Here is a 24,242-nt window from a genome sequence, read left to right on the forward strand (position 1 = left end):
CACTACATCCGGAAGAGTTGTGGGTTATCCTCCGAGAAAGAAAATTTTCCAACTATATTATATGAAGATAATGCAGTTTGTATAGCTCAATTGAAAGGAGGATACACTAAAGGAGATAGGATGAAACAATTTCACCAAAAATTTTTTTTATTCATGATTTACAAAAGAATGGTGAAATTGATGTGCAACAAATCTAATCAAATAATGATTTGGTAGATTTATTTAGTAAGGCATTGCCGATTGCAACATTTGAGAAATTGATGAAGAATATTGGAATGCGTCTGCTAAAAGATCTCAAATGATATTTGCATCAGGGAGAAAAATTAATATACATGAATAGTGTACTCTTTTTCCTTCATTAGGGTTTTTGTCCTACTGGACTTTTCCCTAATAAGGTTTTAACGAGACATATTCTTTGTGTAATGGACATCCAAGGGGGAGTGTTATGAATTAACTAAAAGTGTGGATATCCATTTATATTCTCAAGAGGATTATTTCATAATTAATTGATCCCAAGAGAATTAATTCATAATTTATTACTACATTATGTAAAGGAATTACATTGGATGAACGGTTTCAATCCATAGACCCATTCATGTAATGGATGAATCGTTTCATAAACTATTTATATTCTTGTAGTAATGAGTATTTAATAGGATTGATGTACCTTTAATTTTATAATACGAGGTACCTTGACACCTCTTGAGATGACTTTTGATTAGTTGAAAATAATAAGAAAATAATTCTCTATTCCTTTACTTTTTTTCTCTAATATTTCAATCTTTATTGTAGTAGTTTATTTTATTAGTTTTATAACAATACTCCATTTATTTTTATTTTTTAGCCTGTCTAATTTACACAATCTCACAAGTCCAAATATCTAGGGATAATTTCAAAAACCTCCCCTGAGATTTCTGACAATCTCACTTCTCTCCTCTAAGATTTTCAAAATATCAGGGATCTCCTCTAGTAGAATATTGGATCTCATTTCTTACATCATCACGAACAAAATGACTTAAATACTTGCACAACTTATTAGATATTTCACAATTATTTGGATAAAATTTACTTAAATTAGTTATAAATATGGTTAATTGAATTAATGATAATTTATAAGTGCAAATAATATCTAAAATGCCATGAGAAAAAGGGCACCAAATTCAGGCATCCTACTCTGGTTGATGTATGGCATATAAAACTGCAAGAGCAAGAAGTCACTTCAATTAGAACATGGGAAGTAGGGTTTTAAGCCATATGTGAAGATTCCACCTTTATTATAAAGGGTTCAACAGCTCTTTAAACCACATCTTCAAGTTAGTCTCTAAGAATTTTGTACTGAAAAATTTTTATTCTTTAACAGCTTATGTTGATATAATAGTTGTTTGTGTATGGTAGATTATACTTAGCTGATTTTCTATTTCAGAAACCTCTCCTAAAATTTCATTCTTCTTAAATTGCCTAGGTACTATTCATAAGAAATTATCTCACTAATGCAAGGTTTGAGGGCGTTTGTGGTACTAGGTAGCTTTCTCTCTCCAACTCCCAATTTTTATTGTTTATCTTTTTGAATTGGGTTGGATTTGATACTAGCTACTTACTTCTAAGGGAGGTCTTTGATATTTTGGAAATCTCAGGGGAAGGAAGTGAGACTATGAGAAACCTCAAGGGAGGTTTCTGAAATTATCTCAAATATCTATTGCATTATAATAAGTATATGTATAGAATTTTTGAAAAATTGCTATGATAGCTTACCACTTAGAATAGAATAATTTCTTAAAATGAATATTAATGAACATGCAAATTTTTTTTTTTTTTTGGTAAAACTTTTCTCTTGAGCAATTCATGCTTGTACAAATTCACAACTCGTAAAAAAAAATATTGATAATATCAATATTGGCATTAAACTTTCTTTTTTTTTTCCCGCGCAAAAGGAAGTGGGGCCCCAAAATTTCCGCCATAAACTAGCTTGACTGACTTCCCCTCTTCCTGAAAAAGGGCCAAAAAAAAAAGGGAAATCTACATCATCTATTAACCATTCTCAAATAATTTCCTGCAAGTCAAAAGGGTCTTCTCCGTGCAGTCCTGCCCTGTACTCTGCAGCCCAGGTTTCTGATTTTGTAACCCCTTTTTTGCCTCCAATCTTTTCTCTGCATACATTTCATTTGTGTATTACTAGTATTTTACTGAACCCTTGATGGAACTGATAATTCTTGGAGGAAAAAAACTGAATTTGGATATAAGAATTAAAAGAAGACAAGAGGCAAGTAGAAATTAAAAAGGGTACTCGTTGATTTGTGGTACTAGTAGCTGATTTCATCACTGCTTGTTCTACACCATATTGAAATTCAAAAAGAAGAAAAAAGTCTTGTGTGTTTATTTCTTGCTAGTATTGATGAAAGGTGCACTGTCTTGGAAGGGGAAGAAACAAAAATTGGAAGGGAAAGACTGATGATTTTATACTAGTAGCTGTGATTCTTCATTGATTTTCTTGAGGGATTCTAGTTTGCTATCTTTTGGTATTAGAACATGTGAGAGTGCTATGTTTTTTTTTTCCTGGCCGTGTCGAAGATTGATTAGTTCATATGGGGTTTTAGTTTAAGAACATTTAAGTAATGACAATTAGGAAATGAGTGAGCGTTTATGTTGCAGGATGTCGAAAATTTTGGCCCCAGTTTACACTTTTACGTTTGTAATCTGTGTTGCTGGAGTGATTGAAGCTTTGGAATTACTTTTGGGAATGTTTTACTGTGTATGGTAGTGCTATTTACACTGAAGATCCATTCGTCCATATGGGATTCTAGTTTAGAATAGGAATGTGATCACAATTAGAAATGTGCAAGTGTTATCTTGCTGGACGTAGAAAATTTTGGCCACAAGTCACCCGTATCTGTTTGTAATATGTGTTGCTGTAGTGATTAAGGCATTCAAAATAATTTGGGTTATATTTTTGATGTTTATGATAGTGCTATATACCAAGAAAAGGAAAAAGAAGTGGTTATGTATGATTAATTTTCCTGTTCTCCAGATGAGTTCCCAACCTTCTGCTGATGAATCCAGTGATTGTAATGGTTCTTTTCATGAAGAATCAAATGAAAATGGTTCTGATGCTGAAGATGCCTATCTTCCTTCTTCTGCGCTAGAATTGGAACAAATCCAAAAAGCCTTTACAAAGATGGTTTGTGTCCAGGAAGTCCCTCCCATGATGATAGAATGCCCAATCTTCAAGCGCTTTGTGTCCTCTTTGAATCCCTTTGTTGAACTGGGGGATTTTGAGTCGCTCAAAAATGACTGCTTGAAGTATTATGAGACAGAGATGATGAAGATTAAGCATATATTAAGAAATATGGATGCAAAGGTAAACCTATCCGTTGAGATGTTGAAAAATGATGCTTTTGATGACGTTTTGTGCCTAACAGCACATTTTGTTGATGATACTTGGAAATGGAAAAAATGGGTTCTCAGATTTCAAGTTCTCAACTGGGAATCATATTCTGGAGCTATTGTAAAGTCACTCGAATACTGGGGGATCATGGACAAAGTTTTTACCATTACTGTGAAGAGTGACATCTTTGACGCTGAAACCCTGGAGTGGATTCAAGACTATATACAAAAAAAGACAGAGGCTCAGGTTAAGGGCAAGTTATTTCATGTACATTGCTGTGCATGGTTCTTGAGTTCAATGGCACAGGATGCATTCCAAGAGATATCAATGATCATTGACAAGGTTCGGGATCTTATAATATGGGGAAAATCAGAACCGGTTTGGTCCATTACAAATTCTAAGTTAAAGGAGGCTTTGGACTTGCAGTCAAGGGGACAACTTGATACAGAATTTGTTGATGATAGTTGTTTGCTCTCTCCTGAAGAGTGGAAGAGACTTGAAGGAGTTTCCAAATCAGTAGACAAGCTACATAGTGTAGCAGAATTGCTGTTTCATGCTAAATATCCTACTGCTACCACTTTTCTCAAGAATCTTTATGATCTTCGTGTGAGCTTAGAGCTGGATTTTCCGAATTCATGCAGCTATGTCAATACTATCCTCGAGAAGCTGCTGCAGAAGTTTGATAGGTATTGGGAGGATACCTTTTTGGTGATGGCTATGGCTGCAGTAATGGATCCCCGCTGTAAAATGGTTTACATAGAGTACTTATGTTCAAAGGGTGGCAATGATCAATCTCAACATTCTGCTGTTTTGGAGACTGTTCGCAGCTTTTATGATGATTATTTAACGAGTTCTCTCCAGAAAGAGATTTCTGAGTGTGACTCGTGTCCTTCTGACTACGAAATTGAATGTTTCAACTCAGAAAATGAGGATGATCTTCCCAACAAGAGAAGGAAAGTTGGAGTTGTCAAACCTGAAGGAAAGGTTAGTAGCAATCCTACCAACATAAGAAGTCACTTGGAAGACTACCAACAGTTTGTTCAGGCAAATAGTCAGCCCCCACGATCAGAACTGGATTGGTATTTGGAAGAACCTGTGCTTCCTTGGGACCAAGATTTCAACTTATTCGAGTGGTGGAAGACTGAGAGACCAAAATATCCTACACTCTCCAAGATGGCTCGTGATCTTTTGGCAATTCCATTTTCAGTGCTTACTTCATATGACGCATACTACACTGAGGAAAGGTTTATTGACAAGCGCCTCTTGTCATCCAGGGGTGCTTTAATGAACTCCTTAATGTGCACTCGGAGCTGGCATCAAAGGCATTGAATTACTCTGTGCGGAATGCAATTGTCCTTCCATTATCGATACCTTTGGCAAACATATAGCTACTCATTCACCCTTTCTCTGTCTGTCTGAAGTTCTGTTTGTTTGTTGGTGCACATGCTCTCTCTGCTTGTTCTGCTGGTCATATTAAGGAATTTCAAGCTAACGCAGGAATGAGCATAAAAAGAGAATATTGCAGCATTGGCTGCTGTGTCAATGATGTTAACTTTTTGATTTTGTTGTTAAATGCATGAAAAACATGTTTTTTCGAATTGTTTCGACCAAAGGTGATAATCAAGAAAATCATCTTAGCAGCTGAGCTGATAGCCTGAATACTTACCAAACCTATATGTTCTTTTGAGTGTTCTATTGGATGATTTTTTTCTGATTCAGTGGTAGCTACAACCCGTTTCATTACCACCCAACCCAACCCAACCCTCCCCAAGAAATTGCTTGTTAAATACAATAAAATCAAAAGTCCATTACAGATACATAATGAATATAAAAAAATAAAAAAGAGGAGACCAAACACGAAATGGAACCAGAAATGGTACAAAAGTAGGTTAAAAAACAGTCCTACCCTTGTTCTCCATTTCTACTTTCTTCCCCTACTTTTGGTTTATTTCATGGTATCTCCAATTTCTGTCCCCATATTTCATTTTGCTTCATCATTCTATCCTAGCATTTTTCCTTGCATTTGTTTTAACCTTCGTTGAGCTGCGTAAGCCTGCAATTCATGTAAATAAACTTAAAAAAGTTATTGAATGATACTGCGACTGATTCTTTAGCAATGACGCTGCGAATAATTCTTAGGCCTTCTTGAATTGTCCCTCAAAAAAAAAGGGGCCTTCTTAAATTGGGCTTTTATCAAAATGGTCTGCCATCGCAAAGGTAAAAGAAGTTTGTAAAGGGAATTTACACCTGCTTTTTCCAGTTTGCCTACCAACAATATCCCCAAAGTTTGAAGGCAAACCCCAAGGAGCATTTCGTACATAAGACCCTGAAAACAACCAAAATTCACGCAGGCTAGTATTTTTGTTTAAACAATTAATTCATATTTCATAATGGTTTCTACAAGTTTATTAATTCATATTTCATAATGGTTTCTAAAAGTTTAGTCAGATTTCTGCATTTTTTGGGGGTAAAATTCAGTATCATTGATGTAACCTATATCCCTAATGAAGCATAACCACTTCTTTGTTAGCACTTTAATTTGTTATCAATTTGCATCAATAGCTTGAAATATTAGAGGAAGAAACTCATTTTCAAGTTAGCTTAATCCCACCCGTCCCCTGCATAAAAAAAATTAGCTTAATAAATTTAGGGGCAATTTTTTTAGGAGTAAATTGCGCCAAATGTCACTAAACTATACACTTGTGCTAGTTCAGGTCACTGAATTATTTTCTGAGTCGAAAATGTCATTGAACTAACCAAAGTACATGTTTTGTATCATTTTGTGTAATTTGACTGTCAAGTCAAACGGAATAGATGTCACATGATCTACATGCATAGGGTTTGAAGGACAAAATCATCTAAAAATTTTAAGCACAATAAAGAAGCCATAATGGCCGGCCGCTTCAATTCAGAATCTCAATTTGGTCTACCTCTTAATAGAAAGAAAAAAAATGTAGGGTTTCTCCATTGATATCCAAATCGAACTCAATAGAAAATCTGAGGATTCAAGTGAAAGACTGAAGAGAAGTTTCATTAGTCAATTACACTATCAGCTAATTAATCGCGATGAAGTGGGTAAAAAGAAAGAGAGATGAATACCTCGACCCATACAAAATATATGGTAAGAAATTGTATAAACCCAATCCTCTAGATTTAGTTAATATTGCATGAATCATGTTGTATGAGAATAAAAAAAGTAAAGTGTTTGGCTATTGTGTTTATTGGGTATAAGGGTTTTATGCTTTGTACCAGTTGGGTAGAAAGTGACATGAGAGCAATGACCGGGTGGAAAATGACATGAGAACATGTGATTTCCTTCGTTGTCATCGCAATGGGTTGTAAAAGGTCCTACAATAATATTTTTTTGATAATTTATTCATAAGTTTTGTAAATTGTGGTCTTTGTGTTGGATTGTTGCTAATTGTGTGTAAAGCAAACTTGTATGAACAATATAAAAACATTGATTAACACGTTTTCTTTTTTGTCTTTTGTGTTGTTGTAAAACTTGGAAGAGGGGAATTGAATAAGGGTCAAATTCAAGGAGACTAGTGATAAGTGTATATTTTACATGTTTTAAATGTGTTCTATTAATTAGTTTTGGTATGTTTTAACTACTTTTATAGCTAATTAACTAAGTTTCTAGTAAAAATATGCATTTTGTGATTCAAATGGTAAAAATTGTATTTTTATGGATTTAAATGGTGAAAACTTCATGTTTTTGTAAGCTTAATGATTCAATCATCAAATGGAATGAATTGAGAAGATAATTGGATAATTGATGATGGTTTGAAGTGATAAAAAGGGATTATAAAGTGCAAGAGCAGAAATACAACTTAGTATACGAGAAAAAGTTTCATAGCTTTGATACTTTGTAGTATTTCGACAATATCTTGAGGTACAAGCATTGGATTGAGCTGATTCTTATACCATTTTGAAGCTAAGAGAAGATCTATATTTAATATGAGACATCGAAATCCAGTTTAGTCATTTTCCTAGTCAAAAAGTCAAAATACAGAAGTGCAATTTCATTGTCAAAAGCTGATTCTGACCAATCAAGGATATTTTGGTCATTTCTCAGCCTACAGAGCTCAAAATTGGATCATTCGTTATGCATTGGAAAGCTAACTCAAAGAGCTACAACTTTTATGTTTTCCACAAGAGCTAGTTCAGCCTTCATCATTAAGAAAATATTAGTTGAAGTTGGATAAAAAGCAGAGCAAGGATGAATTCTGCCCAGAAAGTGCAAACCTACAAAGCAGAAAAGATGGGATACAATAGACGACCTTGGGTCACGTTTTCAAGGTCGCGTATTCATCATTTTCAACTGTAACTTACTCTATAACTTGTTCTTTATTTGCACAACTTTCCAGCTCATTTACAGTAAGTAATTTCGGCTGTATCTGACCAAGAAGAGTGTGAAAAGTTGGAGAAACAATAATTTTAAGAGTAAAAAATGACAACTAGAAACAAGTCATTTGACTCTTGAATCCTCTATAAATAGCAGCCTTTGGGAAACATTTTCGCAATGTTGGAAGGCTAGAAAAACTCCACCAAAATATAGTCTTCACTAGTTTTTCTTAGTTCATTAGCTTAGGTAGGTTAGTATAGTTTTAGTCTATCTTGTATTATGCTAAGCAAGGATGATGATTGAGATTTGAAGATGGAAAAGATGTTGCTTATATGTGACAAGGGGTTCCATCTCTTCAACTCTTTAACTCTTGTATTTGAATCTTATGTTTAGTTATAATACAAGTATGGTATTTTCTTTCTTGTTTTTCATGTTTAGTTAAAGTTTATGTCTAGAGTTATGGATGAACTTTCTATATCTTGTTATAGATGTTTACTTGGTTATTTGATGGTGTTATTTTGAGTAAGTTATTTATCACTTTTACTTTTCTAATCATGATTTAATTGTGATAATCTTAAGGTATTAAGTTTGCAATGAAAATTAAGTGATAAACCTAAGGAGTACACTCACGAGAGTAGAGATACATCTTTGTGATTGAAGTGACTTGTTTCATATAATTTCATAGAAAATATGAACTTGTAGTTGATTTCATAACCATGAGAGTTGGTATGACTTAATTACAAGTATAGTTGATTCACTACGAGAGTAAGCTTCACATACATTAGGAAATTACACCGTAATTAGTCAAGATAATAGCATTCACTTAACCAGTTAACTTCACTTGTAAGAATAGTAAAGAATTCCAAACCTCTAGGAATTTTCTATTGTATTTTTGTTACTTTTATAGTGTAGATTGAATTCCTTGTACTTATGATAGTCCAACTAATAACAAAGTTCGAAAATCATCGGCAATTGAAAATCTTCCCTGTGGATTCGACCCGTAATAACCTATACTCGCTCACGACCTGTATACTTGCAGAAAAATTGTGTGTGGGGTATTTAGGATATTATAAATATAAAACTTGACTGTAGATGAGTTAATTGTTATATGTATATCTCGCGCTCGTCAAGTTTTTGGCGCCATTGCCGGATAAGATTTATTCAATATCGGTGCTAAAAACAACTTTATTAGTTTAGAGATTTTTACTTGTTTTTCTTTTAATGTTGTGTTTAGTGTTTTGTTGAGTCTTTTGTTTTTTGTTTAGTGTCTTGCTTTTATATGTGTCGAGTCATCTATTCTTCTTGACTCAATGCGTTTTTAAGTTACTTTGAAAACATGTTTAAGAACTCAAGGAGAGTAGAATATATGGGTGGACAATGCTTGAGAAGTGGAAGATCAGCAACAAATGGTTATCAAGTGCAAAACTCCTTGAATAGGGGTAACCAAGAAATTACCGAGGGTATGTCATTTGAAAATGGTTTAAGGAGCTTAAAGGTTAAACTTAATTTTATAACGTTAAAAGTTCAATTGGACACCATTTTGCATGAAATTGAACAAAAGAGAAATGTTAATGCTTTTAATTTTAATCATATGATTTGTGATTTGTGTAGAGCTTATCATGCTCCTTACATATGTAGGCAAGTACAAAATGTGGATTATTATGATGAATTTGGGTACTATAATTCTTGGTTTGATCAAGGCAATACTAGTTGGGACAATTCTTATACTTATGGTTGGGATAATCAATGTACTAATAGTGCTTCTCCTTGTTTATATGATTACCAACCCAAATGTGTCCAATGTGAATCAAAATCATCTTGAGAATTGGCAATAGAAAGATTAGCTAATGCATCTTTGCCTTGGAAACTAGAAAGTGAATCATTAGCTAATGATTCTAAACCATCTTGAGAGCTAGCTATAGAAAATTCCTCTAATAAATTTGATTTAGCTATATAAAAGTTAGTTAATGCAACCGCCGACCGTTTTGCTAGGATTGAACAAAGGTTAGATGAATTAACTTTTCACTTTGGTAGAATTCAAGACCAATTGCATGAGTTGTGCAAAGTTATTTCTTCTAATGATATGCACTATGGCCCTAGCATGTTGCAAGTGAAAATGGATTGCATTTTGATGAAAATGATGAATCTCAATTGTGTTTTAATGAGAAAATATCTATTTCACACAATAGTACCTTTGGAACTAACTTTGAACCTTAAAAGGTGAGCCTTAATAACTCATTTGTCACCCCTCTTGAAGAATGTATTGAGAGTATACGTTTTAAAGATATTATTTCCCAAGAAAGCCATGCGGAGGTTCTTTTGGTGGATTCTCAAGTGATAAATTTTCAAGATAATATCTATGAATCACTTAAGATAGGTAAGCCACTTCCATATCTCATATCATTCAATTATGTGGTTTTTGTCATAAAGTTACCTTTTAATGATCCACCATGACCTAAAATGGTAGATTATTCATTAACCAAACCTCCTTGAAAAATGAGGTTTAATAGTCGAGCCAACGACTATAAACAAAAGCGCTTGTTGAGAGGCAACCCAATGTTTTTGTTATATATGTTAATTTTGTGTGATTTTATGTTTAAATTATGTGTTTGAGTTATCTTGTTATATTTCTTTTGTAGGTTTAGGAAATAGAAGCAAAGGTAACCAAATGAGGTGAAAAATGTGAAATTCGATCAAGAAACTCCACCTCTCAATTTGAGTAAAAGTTATTTTTAATTTGTTAAAGAAGATTAAAATGCATGTTTTGATCGTTTTACATGCGCGTGCATTGAATATTTTGGTAAAAGAATGATTTAGAATGTATTTTGAGTAATTGAGGTAAAAGCATAATATTTGAAATGTTAAGAAATTTCTGTAGAAAAACTACAGAATAAAGAAAACGCGAGCTCAGAAATACGTGACCTCAAGTTGCATTTTCATGAGTCGTGTATTTATTTCTACGAAAACAAAGAAGAAAATGCGATCTTCAAAACGTGACCTCAAGTCGCGTTTTCAAGAGTCGTATATTTGATCCTGCAATTTTTCAACTGAAAATGCGAGTTCCAAACCCCGACCTCAAGTTCGTATTTTCTATAGTCGCGTTTTTATTGTTCCTTTTTAAAAAAAAAAACAAAATGCAGGCTGCATTTTCTTCTCTTCTTCTCTTTCACCTCATGTATTTCCTCATACACTCACACACCTTTCACTAATCTCCTCTTATACAACATTTCCTTACAAGAAATCATCAAATAAACATCAATTGATCTTCATAGAGCCTTTTTAACTGATTAAAATTCAAGAAAAATACTTCAAAAATCGGTTGAAGGCTAGGGATTCTAAATTCTTATCCAAGAAATTGGAGTCAAATGGGGTGATTTTCATAGGTTTTTTTTGCATTGTTTGCATCACCAAACATCACTCAACCAAATTGAGGTAAATTTTTTAAACTTAACTTGGTATTTTACATTCACCATTTGCATAATTTTTTGAGTTTATTGATACACTTTAAATGGTGAATTTGTGATGTTAGTTGTTGATATATATAAGCTCCATTATGTTTATTTAACATTTTTAAACATGTTTAGATGATCAAATGTGGGAATATGCTGATCTATACAATGTTTTAATTTATGCATATTTCTATATTATAATCAATGTGGTACTTGGTCTTCGAATGTTGTTAAGTATAATTGGATAGTTCAAATTGTTAAAATGTGACTTGTTTATGATGCTTACATGTATAAATTCATTAAATGGTGGAATTTTAGACAATTTGGTTCTTAATCTTCATATAGAGCATGATTGGATGATGAATTTTGAATATGTGAAGAATTTAGCAATTTTAGTGGAATTTTAGGGGTGAAACTAAACATGTGCATAATGTATGTTTCTTAGATTGAGTTTTGCTCCTAATTTTGTTATTATATGATGATATTATACTGACCTAGAAAAGGATATATGCTTATACTTCATATTTTAGGTAAAGAGGATGCCAATTTTGTTAAATGCATAAAAAGTTAGGAAAATGTAGTGTGATGATGTGACAAATTTTGGCAACGAATTCTTTGCGACAAGTCTTCATGCCTTTATCACTTTTTGCATCTTTTGACCCTTACCTAGTTTATTTGCTATTTTTTTATTTTAGATTTTCTTAGTAATGGTTACCTATGGAACTCGTGAAGTTCATGGCTTGAATTTAGTACATTTTGGGTTAATGGCTGGTGAACTTCATGCTCTGACACTTCAATCGCTACATAGGGCAGTATTCCTTTCTTTATCTTGATTTTCCTTTTTATACATTGAGAACAATATGCATATTAAGTGTGGGGTGGAGAATTCAGATCATATACATTGCATGTGATTGACTTGTTGGTTGCAAATATTGGACTTATGTTTTAATTTGTTCAAAAATTGGGGTTGTTGGTAGGGAGTTTTGTCCATTTATAAAAGAAAAGTCTGCTAAAATTTTTCTAAAATCTTGTCCAAAAATACAAAATTGCCCCAAAAAAGTTTCAATTTTATCTAAGGGGTAACAAGTTCCACGCCATTAATAACTCAAATTTCTTCTACTTTTGAGATAAATATATGTGACTTGAAAACTTCTTTTCTCATTTAATTTGGAAATAACTCTTACGTGATCATAATTTGTACATTTATAGGAAAGTATATCTTGAAAAGTGGAGAAAATTATGTCTAAATTTTACAAATTTGATGAAATTTTTTCTCTTTACTTGATTTTATAAGTAGAGTGATAAATATGATCAATAATTGCAATACTCTTCTCATGATTATTCTTTTGAGGGAATGTTTATTATCTTTACTTTGAAAAAAAAAGAGAAAAAAAGAAGAAAAAGTTTAAAAAAGAAAAAATAAGATTTGTTTTACTCCAATGGTTCTTGTACTTAGTAACCGGGAGTTTTTATCTACAAATGACGACTTCCGCATAAAACGGTACTTGAATTAAGAGTATGCAATGCAACTTGAGAATGTGAAATATTGAGTAATCGGAAATCTTCATCTAAAAATGTCGATTTTCGCTTAAAAAGACACTTTCACAAACTTGAGTATATATTTAGATATACTATATAAATAAATTTCTCTTTAAGTTTGAATAAGAAGATGATGATGAGTTTAGGAACCATTTTATTGACCATAGGCGTTACTTGCTTGTGAAATTAGGTAATGATGAGAAATTGACTTGAACTTGTTATAATTGCGGTATAATTGGCTTTTCTTTACTTGATATTATGAGTACTTGACCTTAGTTGAGTGATTGCATAATGGTTATTTACCTTATTTGGAGGAAATGAAGTTGAATTGTGCACATATATTTATTTTCAAAAGTTTGGATCATTGTTGGTTTGCATTTCTTATTGTTTGAGGACAAACAATGGTTCAAGTGTAAGGGAGTTTGATAAGTTTATATTTTACATATTTTAAGTGAGTTTTATTATTTAGTTTTGGTGTGTTTTAACTGCTTTTATAGCCAATTAACTAAGTTTCTAGTGAAAATATGCATTTTATGGTTTAAGTGGTAAAAATTGCATTTTTATGAATTTTAATGGTGAAAACTTGATGTTTTTATAAGTTTAATGATTCAATCATCACATGGCATGAATTGCGACGATAATTAGATGATTGATGATGGTTTGAAGTGATAAAAAGGGATTATGAAGTGCAAGAGATGAAATGCAACTTAGTATACAAGAAGGAAGTTTCACAGCCTTGACACCTTGTAATATTTAGACAATATCTTGAGTTACAAGTATTGGATTGAAATGATTCTTATACCATTTCGAAACTAAGAGATAGATCTACATTTGGTATGAAAACATTTAAGTTCAGTTTAGTTGTTTCCCTAGTCAAAAAGGTGAAATACAGAAGTGCAATTTCATTGTCAAAAATTGAAATAGAGTTCTGACTAGTCAAGGATATTTTGGTTATTTTGTGGCCCACAGAGCTCCAAATTGAATGATTCTTGATGCATTGAAAAGCTAATAACTCAAAGCTCTACAACTTGCGTGTTTTCCACAAGAGCTAGTTCAGCTTCCATCATCGAGAAAATATCAGTTGAAGATGGATAAAAAATAGAGCAAGGATAAATTCTGCCCAAAAAGTGCAAATCTGCTAAGGAGAAAATGAGGGATACAATACGCGATCTTAGGTCATGTTTTTGAGGTCGCGTATTCATTATTTTTAGCTGCAACTTTCTCTGCAACTTGTTCTTTGTTCACACAACTTTCCAGCTCAATTCCAGCAAGTAATTTCAGCTGTATCTGACCAAGAAAAGTGTGGAAAGTTGGAGAAACAACTCATAGGAGTTTCAAGAGTAAAAATGACAACTAGAAATAACTCATTTGGCTGTTAAATGCTCTATAAATAGAAGCTTTTGGGGAATATTTTCACAACTTTGGAAGGCTAGAGAAACTCCAACAAAATGTTGTCTTCACTAGTTTTTCTTAGTTCATTAGCTTAGGTAGGTTAGTATAGTTTTAGTCTATCTTGTATCATGCTAAGCAAGGATGATGATTGAGATTTGAAAATGGAGAAGATGCTGCTCACATGTGATAAGGGCTTCCATCTCTTCAACTCTTTAAGTCTTGTATCTGAATCTTATGTTTAGTTATAATACAAGTATGGTTTTTTCTTTCTTGTTTTTCATGTTTAGTTAAAGTTTATGTCTAGAGTTATGGATGAACTTTCTATATCTTGTTATAGATGTTTACTTGGTTATTTGATGGTATTAGTTTGAGTAAGTTATTTATCACTTTTACTTTTTTAATCATGATTTAATTGTGATAATCTTAAGGTGTTAAGTTTGCAATGAGAATTAAGTGATAAACCTAGGGAGTACACTCACGAGAGTAGAGGTACACCTTTGTGACTTAAGTGACTTGTTTCATATAATTTCATAGAAAATATGAACTTTTAGTTGATTTCATAACCATGAGAGTTGGTATAACTTAATTACAAGTATAGTTGATTCACTACGAGAGTAAGCTTCACATACATTAGGAAATTACACCGTAATTAGTCAAGATAATAGCATTCATTTAACCAGTTAACTTCACTTGTAAGAATAGTAAAGAATTCCATACCTCTAGGAATTTTCTATTGTATTTTTGTTACTTTTATAGTGTAGATTGAATTCCTTGTACTTATGATAGTCCAAATAATAACGAAGTTCGAAAATCATCGGCAATTGAAAATCTTTCCTGTGGATTCGACCCGTAATAACCTATACTTGGTTATTGATGGTATTATTTTGAGTAAGTTATTTATCATTTTTACTTTTCTAATCATGATTTAATTGTGATAATCTTAAGGTGTTAAGTTTGCAATGAGAATTAGAATTTAACACTAGTTCAAGGAAGTGATAAACCTAGGGAGTACACTCACGAGAGTAGAGGTACACCTTTGTGAATTAAGTGACTTGTTTCATCTAATTTCATAGAAGAAATGAACTTGTAGTTAATTTCATAACCATGAGAGCAAGTATGCAACAGCCCCACCTTCCTCTAGGGCGTACCCCAAGATTTGGCGGGTCGCCTACCCAACTCTCGCCAGGATTCACTCACTTATAATTTAAAAAAAATAACGTACATCCATAGAAAATAAATAACTCATCCACTTCAACTTAATATATACATTGATGCTCAAATCCAGATACAAAACTTCTACACGTCAAGATACTTTCAAGTGTTTATAATTCAAGTACAAAAAACCCTTGTCGGGTCCTAGCGCGAGTACAATTTTAAAATTCAAAACAACTAGACTACGCTAATCTGTACATGTCTCACGCCTCGCTCGTACCCCCTGTAAGGAAAACAAATGGCGTGGAATGAGCTAAAAGGACAGTGAGGTTCTAAATAGTAAGTTGACCATTATTTAAAAGTACAAGTATCAACGTAGCATAAGAACGAGCATAACAAGTTTATAAAAGTGAACAATACACTTCAAGTAGCAAATTTCAAAATGAACGAGTGAAAAATTCTTTTCTAAAAGAAACAATAACACTACGAATGACAATCCAGATGTAAGGATACCGATGGCTCTCAGGAACCAAATTTCCATTGTTTCACCAGAGTTTAATCAAGTATTAGTTGACACTCTGTCAACTTTCAAGGAAAGTAACCAGTCCAGTAGTATTTCACTTAACTCCAATCCGTCCACCATCCAACCCCCTTATCAGATCCGAACACCAACTAAACACTGGTGGTAATACTTGAGTATACCGGTTTAGTCGAGAAGATAGTACTCCATTCGACAACACTAACTACCCATGGTTCGTTATCTAATCGACCAAGTCCTTGCTGGCTCGACTCGATTAATTAGCTAGTGGGGTTTGGGTCCCCAAGAAATCGATGAGATAACATCTCAAATCGACTGAATCAAAGTAAAAGTACGGAGACGGGAATGAGAGGCACCTCTCACTCACATTGAGTGTGGTACATGCTGCTGCTCAACACTTACAAGTCAAGTACAAGTATATCAAGTCAATTGCAACAATAAACAAGTATATATCATATTAGGGCAAGTGCGATAAAGTACACTTTTGCCCGATCAAACAAATTACATATCATTAAATCACATTGGTCAAGTATTGAAAACAAGTGTCCAATTCAATCAGGTATTTGGAAGCACTCTCCAAAATGTAATATTTTTCAAAAATCACGTTCAGGTCCAACTTCTTGATTGGAGTCCAAATCTGCGATAAAATATCATTAACGAATGTAAAACTCTCTAAAGTTCGAACCATAGGAGTTTCGCTTCAAGAAAATCAAGTAAATGCAACTCGTTTAAGTAGTATTCAAGATTCTTATTAAATCCCGAAAAATTTATGCCCGCTCGTTTATTTTTGGTAAGGAAGCGGTTAAAACTTTAGAACTCCCATTAGAGTCAAAAGAACGAGGAAAACGTATTTTTATTGATTATTACTTTCATTTTCCAAGGGTACGAGTTTCCAAAAAATATACCCTGACTAAAGAAAACTTGAATACCATAGGCAATCCAAGTCCAACTTGACCTCCAATCTCTATTTAAGTCGCGAGTATATCTACCTATCCCTCGAGTGCAAATTTGGGCAGCATGCCTTTTATATTTACCTATTTTTCAACCATTTATGGCTTCATTATTTTCCTCAATCAGCCCCCAAAATCACACACAAATAATCTATTACAATAGCCGTTCAATAGGCTAAAAGTCATTCAAAGCTAGAAAAGTGAGCGGAAATAAGGTTTAAGGCAAAGAACAAAATGACAGGTTTGATGTCTTTTAACGTATTGGTCACAACCGAAGCTACGCTTATCGGATTGCATTGAATTTTATACCTCTGCGAAGTTAACACAAAGGACAACAACTTTCATGAAAACCACTCAATTTAGTTCACAATATATCTAGGTCAAAAGTACAAATTACAGAACTAGAATATCCTTGTCAGTATGGTTGTTAGTACTGAATTCAAATGATGATAACTCAGGCTACAAAAGTCCGATCGAGGCGTTTTTAGGGCGTTGGAAAGCTAAAACATAGCAATACAACTTTCGTATTTTGGTCAAATGCTAATTCAATACGGATCAGGGTAAAAAAAATGCGGTCAGATTGGTGAAATGTCAAAACTGTCCACAGAACTCTACCTATGGCAGTCAAGGGTGTTTTTGTTATTTCATATGATACAGGGCTCAGATTGAGCTGAAATTTTAGAGGCAAATGTAAAACATCATTTCCTACAATTTTCAGTTTTGTGCTAAGCCTAATTCAGCCCTCATAATGGTCAAACAGAACCGGTCAGAATAAGGTCACATGAATACTCCAATCTGGAATTTGGTGAATTCAAAGGGTAAACTTCACATTTCTAACTTAAACCACTACCACAACCTCCTATACAAGATTATATACACCATATACCTTCCAAACAACAAGAATTATAAGTGAACCATTCAAGGCCCTAACTCAAAATTCACCACTACAATCATCAAAATCACTTAGATTAGGCATCACAAAGCTAGAATACAAGTTACTACATAACTCAAACAAGACTAAGGGAAAGGAGGAAGATGAACAGCCATAATACCTCAATAAAAGGCTTGCAAGAGATATCCTTCACCTCTCCTTGAAAAATTTAGCTTCCCAAGTGCTCAAAGAAAGGATTAATCGGTTTAGTTTCTTGATTTTCTCTCAAACTAGGCTAAAACTCAAGATGGAATTGAAGCTTTCTTCTCTTGTTTTCCTCCCTCAAGGTTCGGCCACCATGCTGGAAAAATGAAGAAGAATGAAGGCCAAGAAAGGTTAAGAAGCTTAGTCTTGCATTTGGTCAAAGATGGTTGGATTGCTGCCACTTGTCACCACAAGGTTTCATCTTGAATTTTTCTTCTTTTCCTTGGTTTTATTGGTCAAAATTTCGGCCATAGTGAGCTAATAAGGGGCTGATATTATGCACTAACAACAATGAGATGAAGTTAAGAAAGTGGTGGTCACGTGGTGTGTTCAATTGGTAGAGAACGATACCCGTCGGTTCAAATCGATTTTTCTTAAATCACGTATACTAGGGTTTTAACTTATAATTCACTAACTTATTATTATCACTTCTAATCATACACTTAATATTATCTAAAACTCACTCTTAATCACCAAATTTAATACACACTCCGTACCGAATAGTCACACTAGAAAAATGCGTAAAAACCCTAATTTATCGTAACAATGAAAGTAAAAAAGAAAACCCTTGTTTCTATGATTATTTGTAGCTATTGGGGAAGTGAATGTGTATTAAAATTATTTTAAAGTAATAAATTCCAAATTAAAGGAAATTTTAAGAAAAATATAAGAAATTTTACGAGTCGTCACAAGGTATGGTTTAATTACAAGTATAGTTGATTCACTACGAATGTAGGTTTCACATACATTAAAAAATTATGTCATAATTAGTCAAGATAATAGCATTCACTTAACCGGTAACTTCACTTACAAGAATAGTAAGGAATTCCATACCTCTAGGAGTTTTCTATTATTTTTTTTTTACTTTTATAGTGTAGATTGAATTCCTAGTACTTGTGATAGTCTAAATAATAACGAAGTTCAAAAATCACCGGTAATTGAAATTCTTCCCTGTGGATTCGACCCTTAATATCCTATACTCGCTCACGACCTGTATACTTGTAGAAAAATCGTGTGTGGGGTATTTTGGATGTTATAAATATAAAGTTTGACAGTGGATAAGTTAATTGTTATATATATACCTTGTGCTCGTCAACAAGTACAAGAGCTACGATGGTGGAGAGATAGACTACATTAACATGTGCCATGTAGATCTTATGTCGTTGCCAGTGATAAACAAAATGGTTAAGAAGTGTAGGCATGGGGGATGGTGTTGTATTATTACATTGACCCCATAAGTGATTTGAACCATGGACTGAAGGAATTTCAAATGGATGAAGATATTAGAGGATTTTGTGGTTGGGTGTATGAGTACAAGTTGATGGAGATCTAATGTGATCATTTAACATTGGAAGAAATCTATGATCTTGACAGGAAAAAGAAAAGCAAATTGATGAACACTTGGGGAAGTTTACGGTTATGATAGAGAAGATTCAAGATGTTGTTGATGTACTTCCAGCAAAAGTAGCAAGACCTCATGCTAGGAAAAAAGCTATTGTTGCTCTACAGTGGAAGCATGACAATCATATTCCACACTCAGATTCTATCCAGCCGACTGTGAGGGAAAGTGACGGAATGATAGAGCCTAAAGTGGAAATAGCTAGACAAAATGACTAATAAGGCAGGTAATAGTGCTTTAGAAGAACACAGTATAGATGAATTGCATAATAAGACTAAGTATGCTTCGAGTTTTGTGCATAGAAGGGATTTTGCTTATTACAATGAGTACTGCCAAGATAAGCACATGTATCAATAGCAATATAAGTTGTACATGAAGATCCAAGACTCTTTGCTAAGCCCTAAAAAGGACATGCTAGGGAGTCCCCAATAGAACAGCTACCTCTAACAAAGCCCCTTCAACATGATGATCCAACTACGAAAAGTCCGAATGAAGAATCTAGCCTTCAACATGAGCCACCAACCATTGGAAAGAGGCAAGGGCAAAACAGTCAAAATACAGAAATAGCAGAAGACAAGTGAATAAACAATCACAAGCTTCCCAAGCCATTAGTTCAAAAGATGAAGATTTAGCAGTTGGAGCTGAGGTCAATTCATTATTAGATGACACATTGGTTGTGAAGCTCCACAGTGGTCCTAATACAAGTGATAATGAGGATGTTTCAGTGAGATAAACTAACTCCAATTTTTTCAGGGATGAGAGAAATCCACAATTTCATGTTGGCCATAAATTTGGCACTAAAAAAGGAGTTCAGAATTGCCCTAAAAAACTATACAATTATGACTAGTAGACCAATATATATATATGTGTACAAGTGACAAGACGGGATTGAAAGCCAAGTTTAAGCACCCGAATTGCAAGTGGTATATGTATGCTTCCTATGTTCTAGCTTTAGGTACATCTGACTTTATCTTGAAAAGAATGCTAGATGTTCACACTAATTCCAGCCATGCTTGGAGAAACAAAAATATGACATCAGATTGAGTTGCTAAAAGATTTGAAGAGTCAATATGTTCAAACATGAAAACGCCAGTTTGACATTTGCTGCAAAACAATGGTGAACAATACAATTATGAAATCACAGGAAACAAAGGGTACAAAGCACTGAGCATAGCTAGAGCAAACATTAAAGGATCAGCAGATAAGCAATATGCTCTTGTTTAAAGATATGTAGTAGAATTACAAAAAACACACCCTGACACTATTATCCATATTAAGTACTCCTCAAGACTTAATCCCCAGAGCAACCCTAAGTTTATAAGGCTCTACTGCTGTTTGGGATCACTAAAAAATGGATTCAAAGATGGATGTAGGCCTCTCATTGCACAAGATGGATGCCAAACAAGGGACCATACGCTGAGCAGCTGTTGACTACTACTAGGGTGGATCCCCACAATGGTTAGTGGCCAATAGTCTAGGTTGTTATTGGAAAGAAGGCAAGCGAGCAATGGATCTAGTTTTTATCTTTGTTGATTGAAGATTTAATATATCTCATGACAGCAGTGAATAAACTTTCATTTTAGACCAACAGAATGTGAGTGTGCTGATAGAGAGTTGATTATAAGAATTTTACAAGTGGTTTTGAGTCATTGTTATGTCTTATGAACTTGATTTGAACGGAAAACTGCTCATTGGGAGTTATATTGTTATTGTAGGGGCTAGATTGAGCTATTAAGGAAATTAGGTGGGTAGTGATGCAAAGAATCAAAAGTTCGAGGGCCAAAAGATGAAAGTTGGGAATTGTTTGAAGACCAGCGTCAAGCTTAGTGCCGAATATCACTAGAAGTTGAATTATGCGAGTTGCACTACGAAGACTGGTGCCGGACTTTAAGCCGGTCTTCATCAGACTAGTCTCGTGCGCGTGTTTCATCCGTGATAAAAAACCTATTTCGAAGGGGATTCAAAGGCAATTTGTCATAGCTATAAATAGGAGTCTTTTAGGTCATTTTTGGGAGCTAGCAACCTTAGTTTTAGTCTAGAAACACTCTTACTCTCTAGAGAAGTCAAGCATGGAAAATCAAATCAAGGAGCGTGCAAGCGATGAATCGAAGCAATAACTTAGAAGTTCCCTGATTCCTATTCTCTTCTTTGTATTAACTCTTTGGATTTTTGCTTTTAATTGCCCTAACATGTCGAACTAAATATTTTCTAGGGTTAAGGTTTACGAAGGGATTTTAATTGATTTCTCCAATTAAATTCTTATCTCATGCTATGACTTAATTTATCTTGTTTTTAATGCTTGTTTATACCTGATCATCATGAGTATGAATGTTGGGTTTGTGTCAAATTGAGAAAGGAGTTACAGCCGTGCACTACATAAATAAACACACATAAACTGATCACGAGAGTAGGTTAGGGTATATATGACATACTTATATCACCAAAAATTTTAGTGGGTTTAATTGAACTTTTATGACTATCAATAGAGGCATAGGATTCAGATAAATATATGCATCAAGAGGTGATCTAAAATATATTCATGTGATGCATTCATAGCTTGGTAAGAAAAATATCTGGGAAATTAGTTCAAGATTATGGAGTAAATCTGACACTCTAGGCTTGTACTCGTTGATTTTCTCCCTTATAATTAAGTTGATTTTTTGTCAAATTTTTTCAATCTTTCAATTTCTTCTCTCACGGTAATTAAAGAAAGAAATTAGCTTTTCCTTTGGGTTCGACCCCCGGAATACTCCAGGTGATTTAATTATTACGATCGATCATGTGCACTTGCAAGAATTCGTCGATTAAGTTTTTGGTCCTATTGCCGGGGACGACACTTAATTTTTCTACTTTAGTTATTTTTATTTTATTTTTTAATCTTGTTTTACTTCTAGTTTTTCACTTTCAATTTTGATTTTTCTTGTTTAGGTGCTTGGCGTATGACCCAATCTCAAAAAAATGGTTTGGATTTTGATCCAGAAATTGAAAAAACTGCAAAGTATTTGAGAAAGCAAACTCGTTTGCAAAAACAAACTTTGCAACCATCTTCACCAGGATTTCATATTACCTTAGAGATAACTGAGTATTTGACGACAAAGAGATGACTAAGGAGAATAGAAATAATGGCAATAATCAACAGCAAGTAGTGCAACCACCCACAGGACTTCGCCTTCGGGACATCGAACGTCCTGTGATCGCGGCTTCTTCCCACTGCATCAGGCTAAGCGACGGAGCAAGGAACTATGAGCTCAAAACTATACACTTCCGTATGTTGCCCTCTTTCCATGGTTAAGCCAATGAAGACCTGCTCTCCTTCATAAGGAAATTTTATTCAATAGTCGAAATTTTCTCTTTGAGTGGAGTCTTAGAAGATGATTTACGAATAAGATGCTTCCTTATTATCTCAAAGATCGTGCAAAGTCTTGGTAACTTCATCTACCTAAAGGATCTTTGAGGACATGGGAAAATATTTATAACATCTTCATGACCAAGTATTATTCACCTCAAAAGACAATCGATTTGAGAAATAAGATTTGCACATTTTCTCAGATGAAAGGAGAGCCAATACATGAAGCATGGTAGCCTCACAACCAATATTCATTGGCGTTGCAAGTTCAATTTTTCTTTGATGGGTTGACCTTAACAACACAAAATATGGTGGATATTGCAGCAAAAGGGTATATTGGTGACAAAATCTTGGAGGAATTGTTAGTTTCTATGAATTGTTAGCTAGCAATTCTCAACAGAAAGCAAATTAGGATAAGAGAGTAGGAGTGCATGACGTGAATGTACCACTGGATTTGGGTTCACAGGTACCTGAATTGAGTCATCAAATGCAACAGCTCTTAAATTGGGTAGCTCAATCTCAAAAATCATGTGCTTATTGTCACATGTATGGGCATTCTATTGCTAATTGATATAATAGAGATCCTCCCACCATGGTAAAAGATATTAATTTCACTGGAGCATATGATGGGTAAAAGTTGCAGTCAAACAATAATCCTTTTTCCACCACATATAACGAAGGATGGAGAATCACCCTAATTTTTTATGGAAGAATCAAGTGGTTAGATCTATTGGACCATTTGGGTTCCAAAATTTACAGCAATCTTCTCAATATCCACCTCAACCTGCTTAGGAGAAAAAGCTCAATCTTGAAGAAATGATACTGTAGTACATGCAATAAGTGGACTAAAAGATGGACCAGTTTGACAGACTTACTCAATCTCAACAAGCCTCTATTCAAAATCTTGAAAGGCAAGTTGGTCAGTTGGTAAAAACAGTAACTGAAAGGGTACCGGGGAAAATGCCTAGCAACACTGAGATGAACTAAAAGAAAGTACTATGGCAGTAACTCTTCGTTCAGGTAAAGTATTGGATGATCCTGTCATTAAATCTAAGACTAAACCAAGTGCAAGGCAAGAGAGGCATGGAATTGCTATTATAAGTGAAGAAATTGGGGATTCGGAGAATGATTTCAAACAGTTTAAAGAAGACGTGAAGTGCAAGAGAGGAAATGCAATCAAGAACAAAAGAAGAAAAGTTTTGTAACTTTGACATATTGTGGTATTTTGGAAATATCTTGAGTTAAAACGATCAGATTGGGGTGAATATTATACTATTTTGAAGATAAGAGATAGATCTGCATTTGGTATGAAGGCATCAAAATCCAGTTCAGTTGTCTTCCTTGCCAAAAAAGTTGAAATACAGAAGTACATGTGCATGGTTAAAAGCTGAAACAAAGCTCTGACCAGTTGATAGTATTTTGATCATATCTCGGTCCATGGAGCTCCAAATTGGATGATTCTTGAAGCATTGGAAAGATAACTCAAAGGGTTACAAATTCCATGTTTTGTACAAGAGTTAGTTCAGCTTCTATCATTAAGGAAATAGCAATTGAATTGATGCCAAATTCACCGAAGTGAATACATGACTTGGCAATATGTGAGTTGAAGTCG

At 33.9% G+C, this 24,242-nt stretch overlaps 1 protein-coding gene across 1 annotated transcript; it reads left to right on the forward strand.

Annotated features, from left to right (window-relative positions):
• The first annotated feature begins 2,005 nt into the window (after positions 1 to 2,005).
• LOC113727435 (zinc finger BED domain-containing protein RICESLEEPER 1-like) lies at positions 2,006 to 4,980 on the forward strand. Its single transcript, XM_027251597.2, has 2 exons — positions 2,006 to 2,105; positions 3,026 to 4,980. Exon 2 carries the CDS (start codon positions 3,026 to 3,028, stop codon positions 4,709 to 4,711), a length of 1,686 nt encoding a protein of 561 aa, XP_027107398.1. The 5' UTR covers positions 2,006 to 2,105; the 3' UTR covers positions 4,712 to 4,980.
• The last annotated feature ends 19,262 nt before the right edge of the window (positions 4,981 to 24,242 follow it).

The sequence above is a fragment of the Coffea arabica genome, chromosome 2c, assembly GCF_036785885.1.
Source record: "Coffea arabica cultivar ET-39 chromosome 2c, Coffea Arabica ET-39 HiFi, whole genome shotgun sequence".
Classification (NCBI taxonomy): domain Eukaryota; kingdom Viridiplantae; phylum Streptophyta; class Magnoliopsida; order Gentianales; family Rubiaceae; genus Coffea; species Coffea arabica.

Bases quoted from the DNA above. Each gene is read 5' to 3' on its own strand.
- LOC113727435 (XM_027251597.2), top strand. From the start codon at position 3,026: ATGAGTTCCCAACCTTCTGCTGATGAATCCAGTGATTGTAATGGTTCT.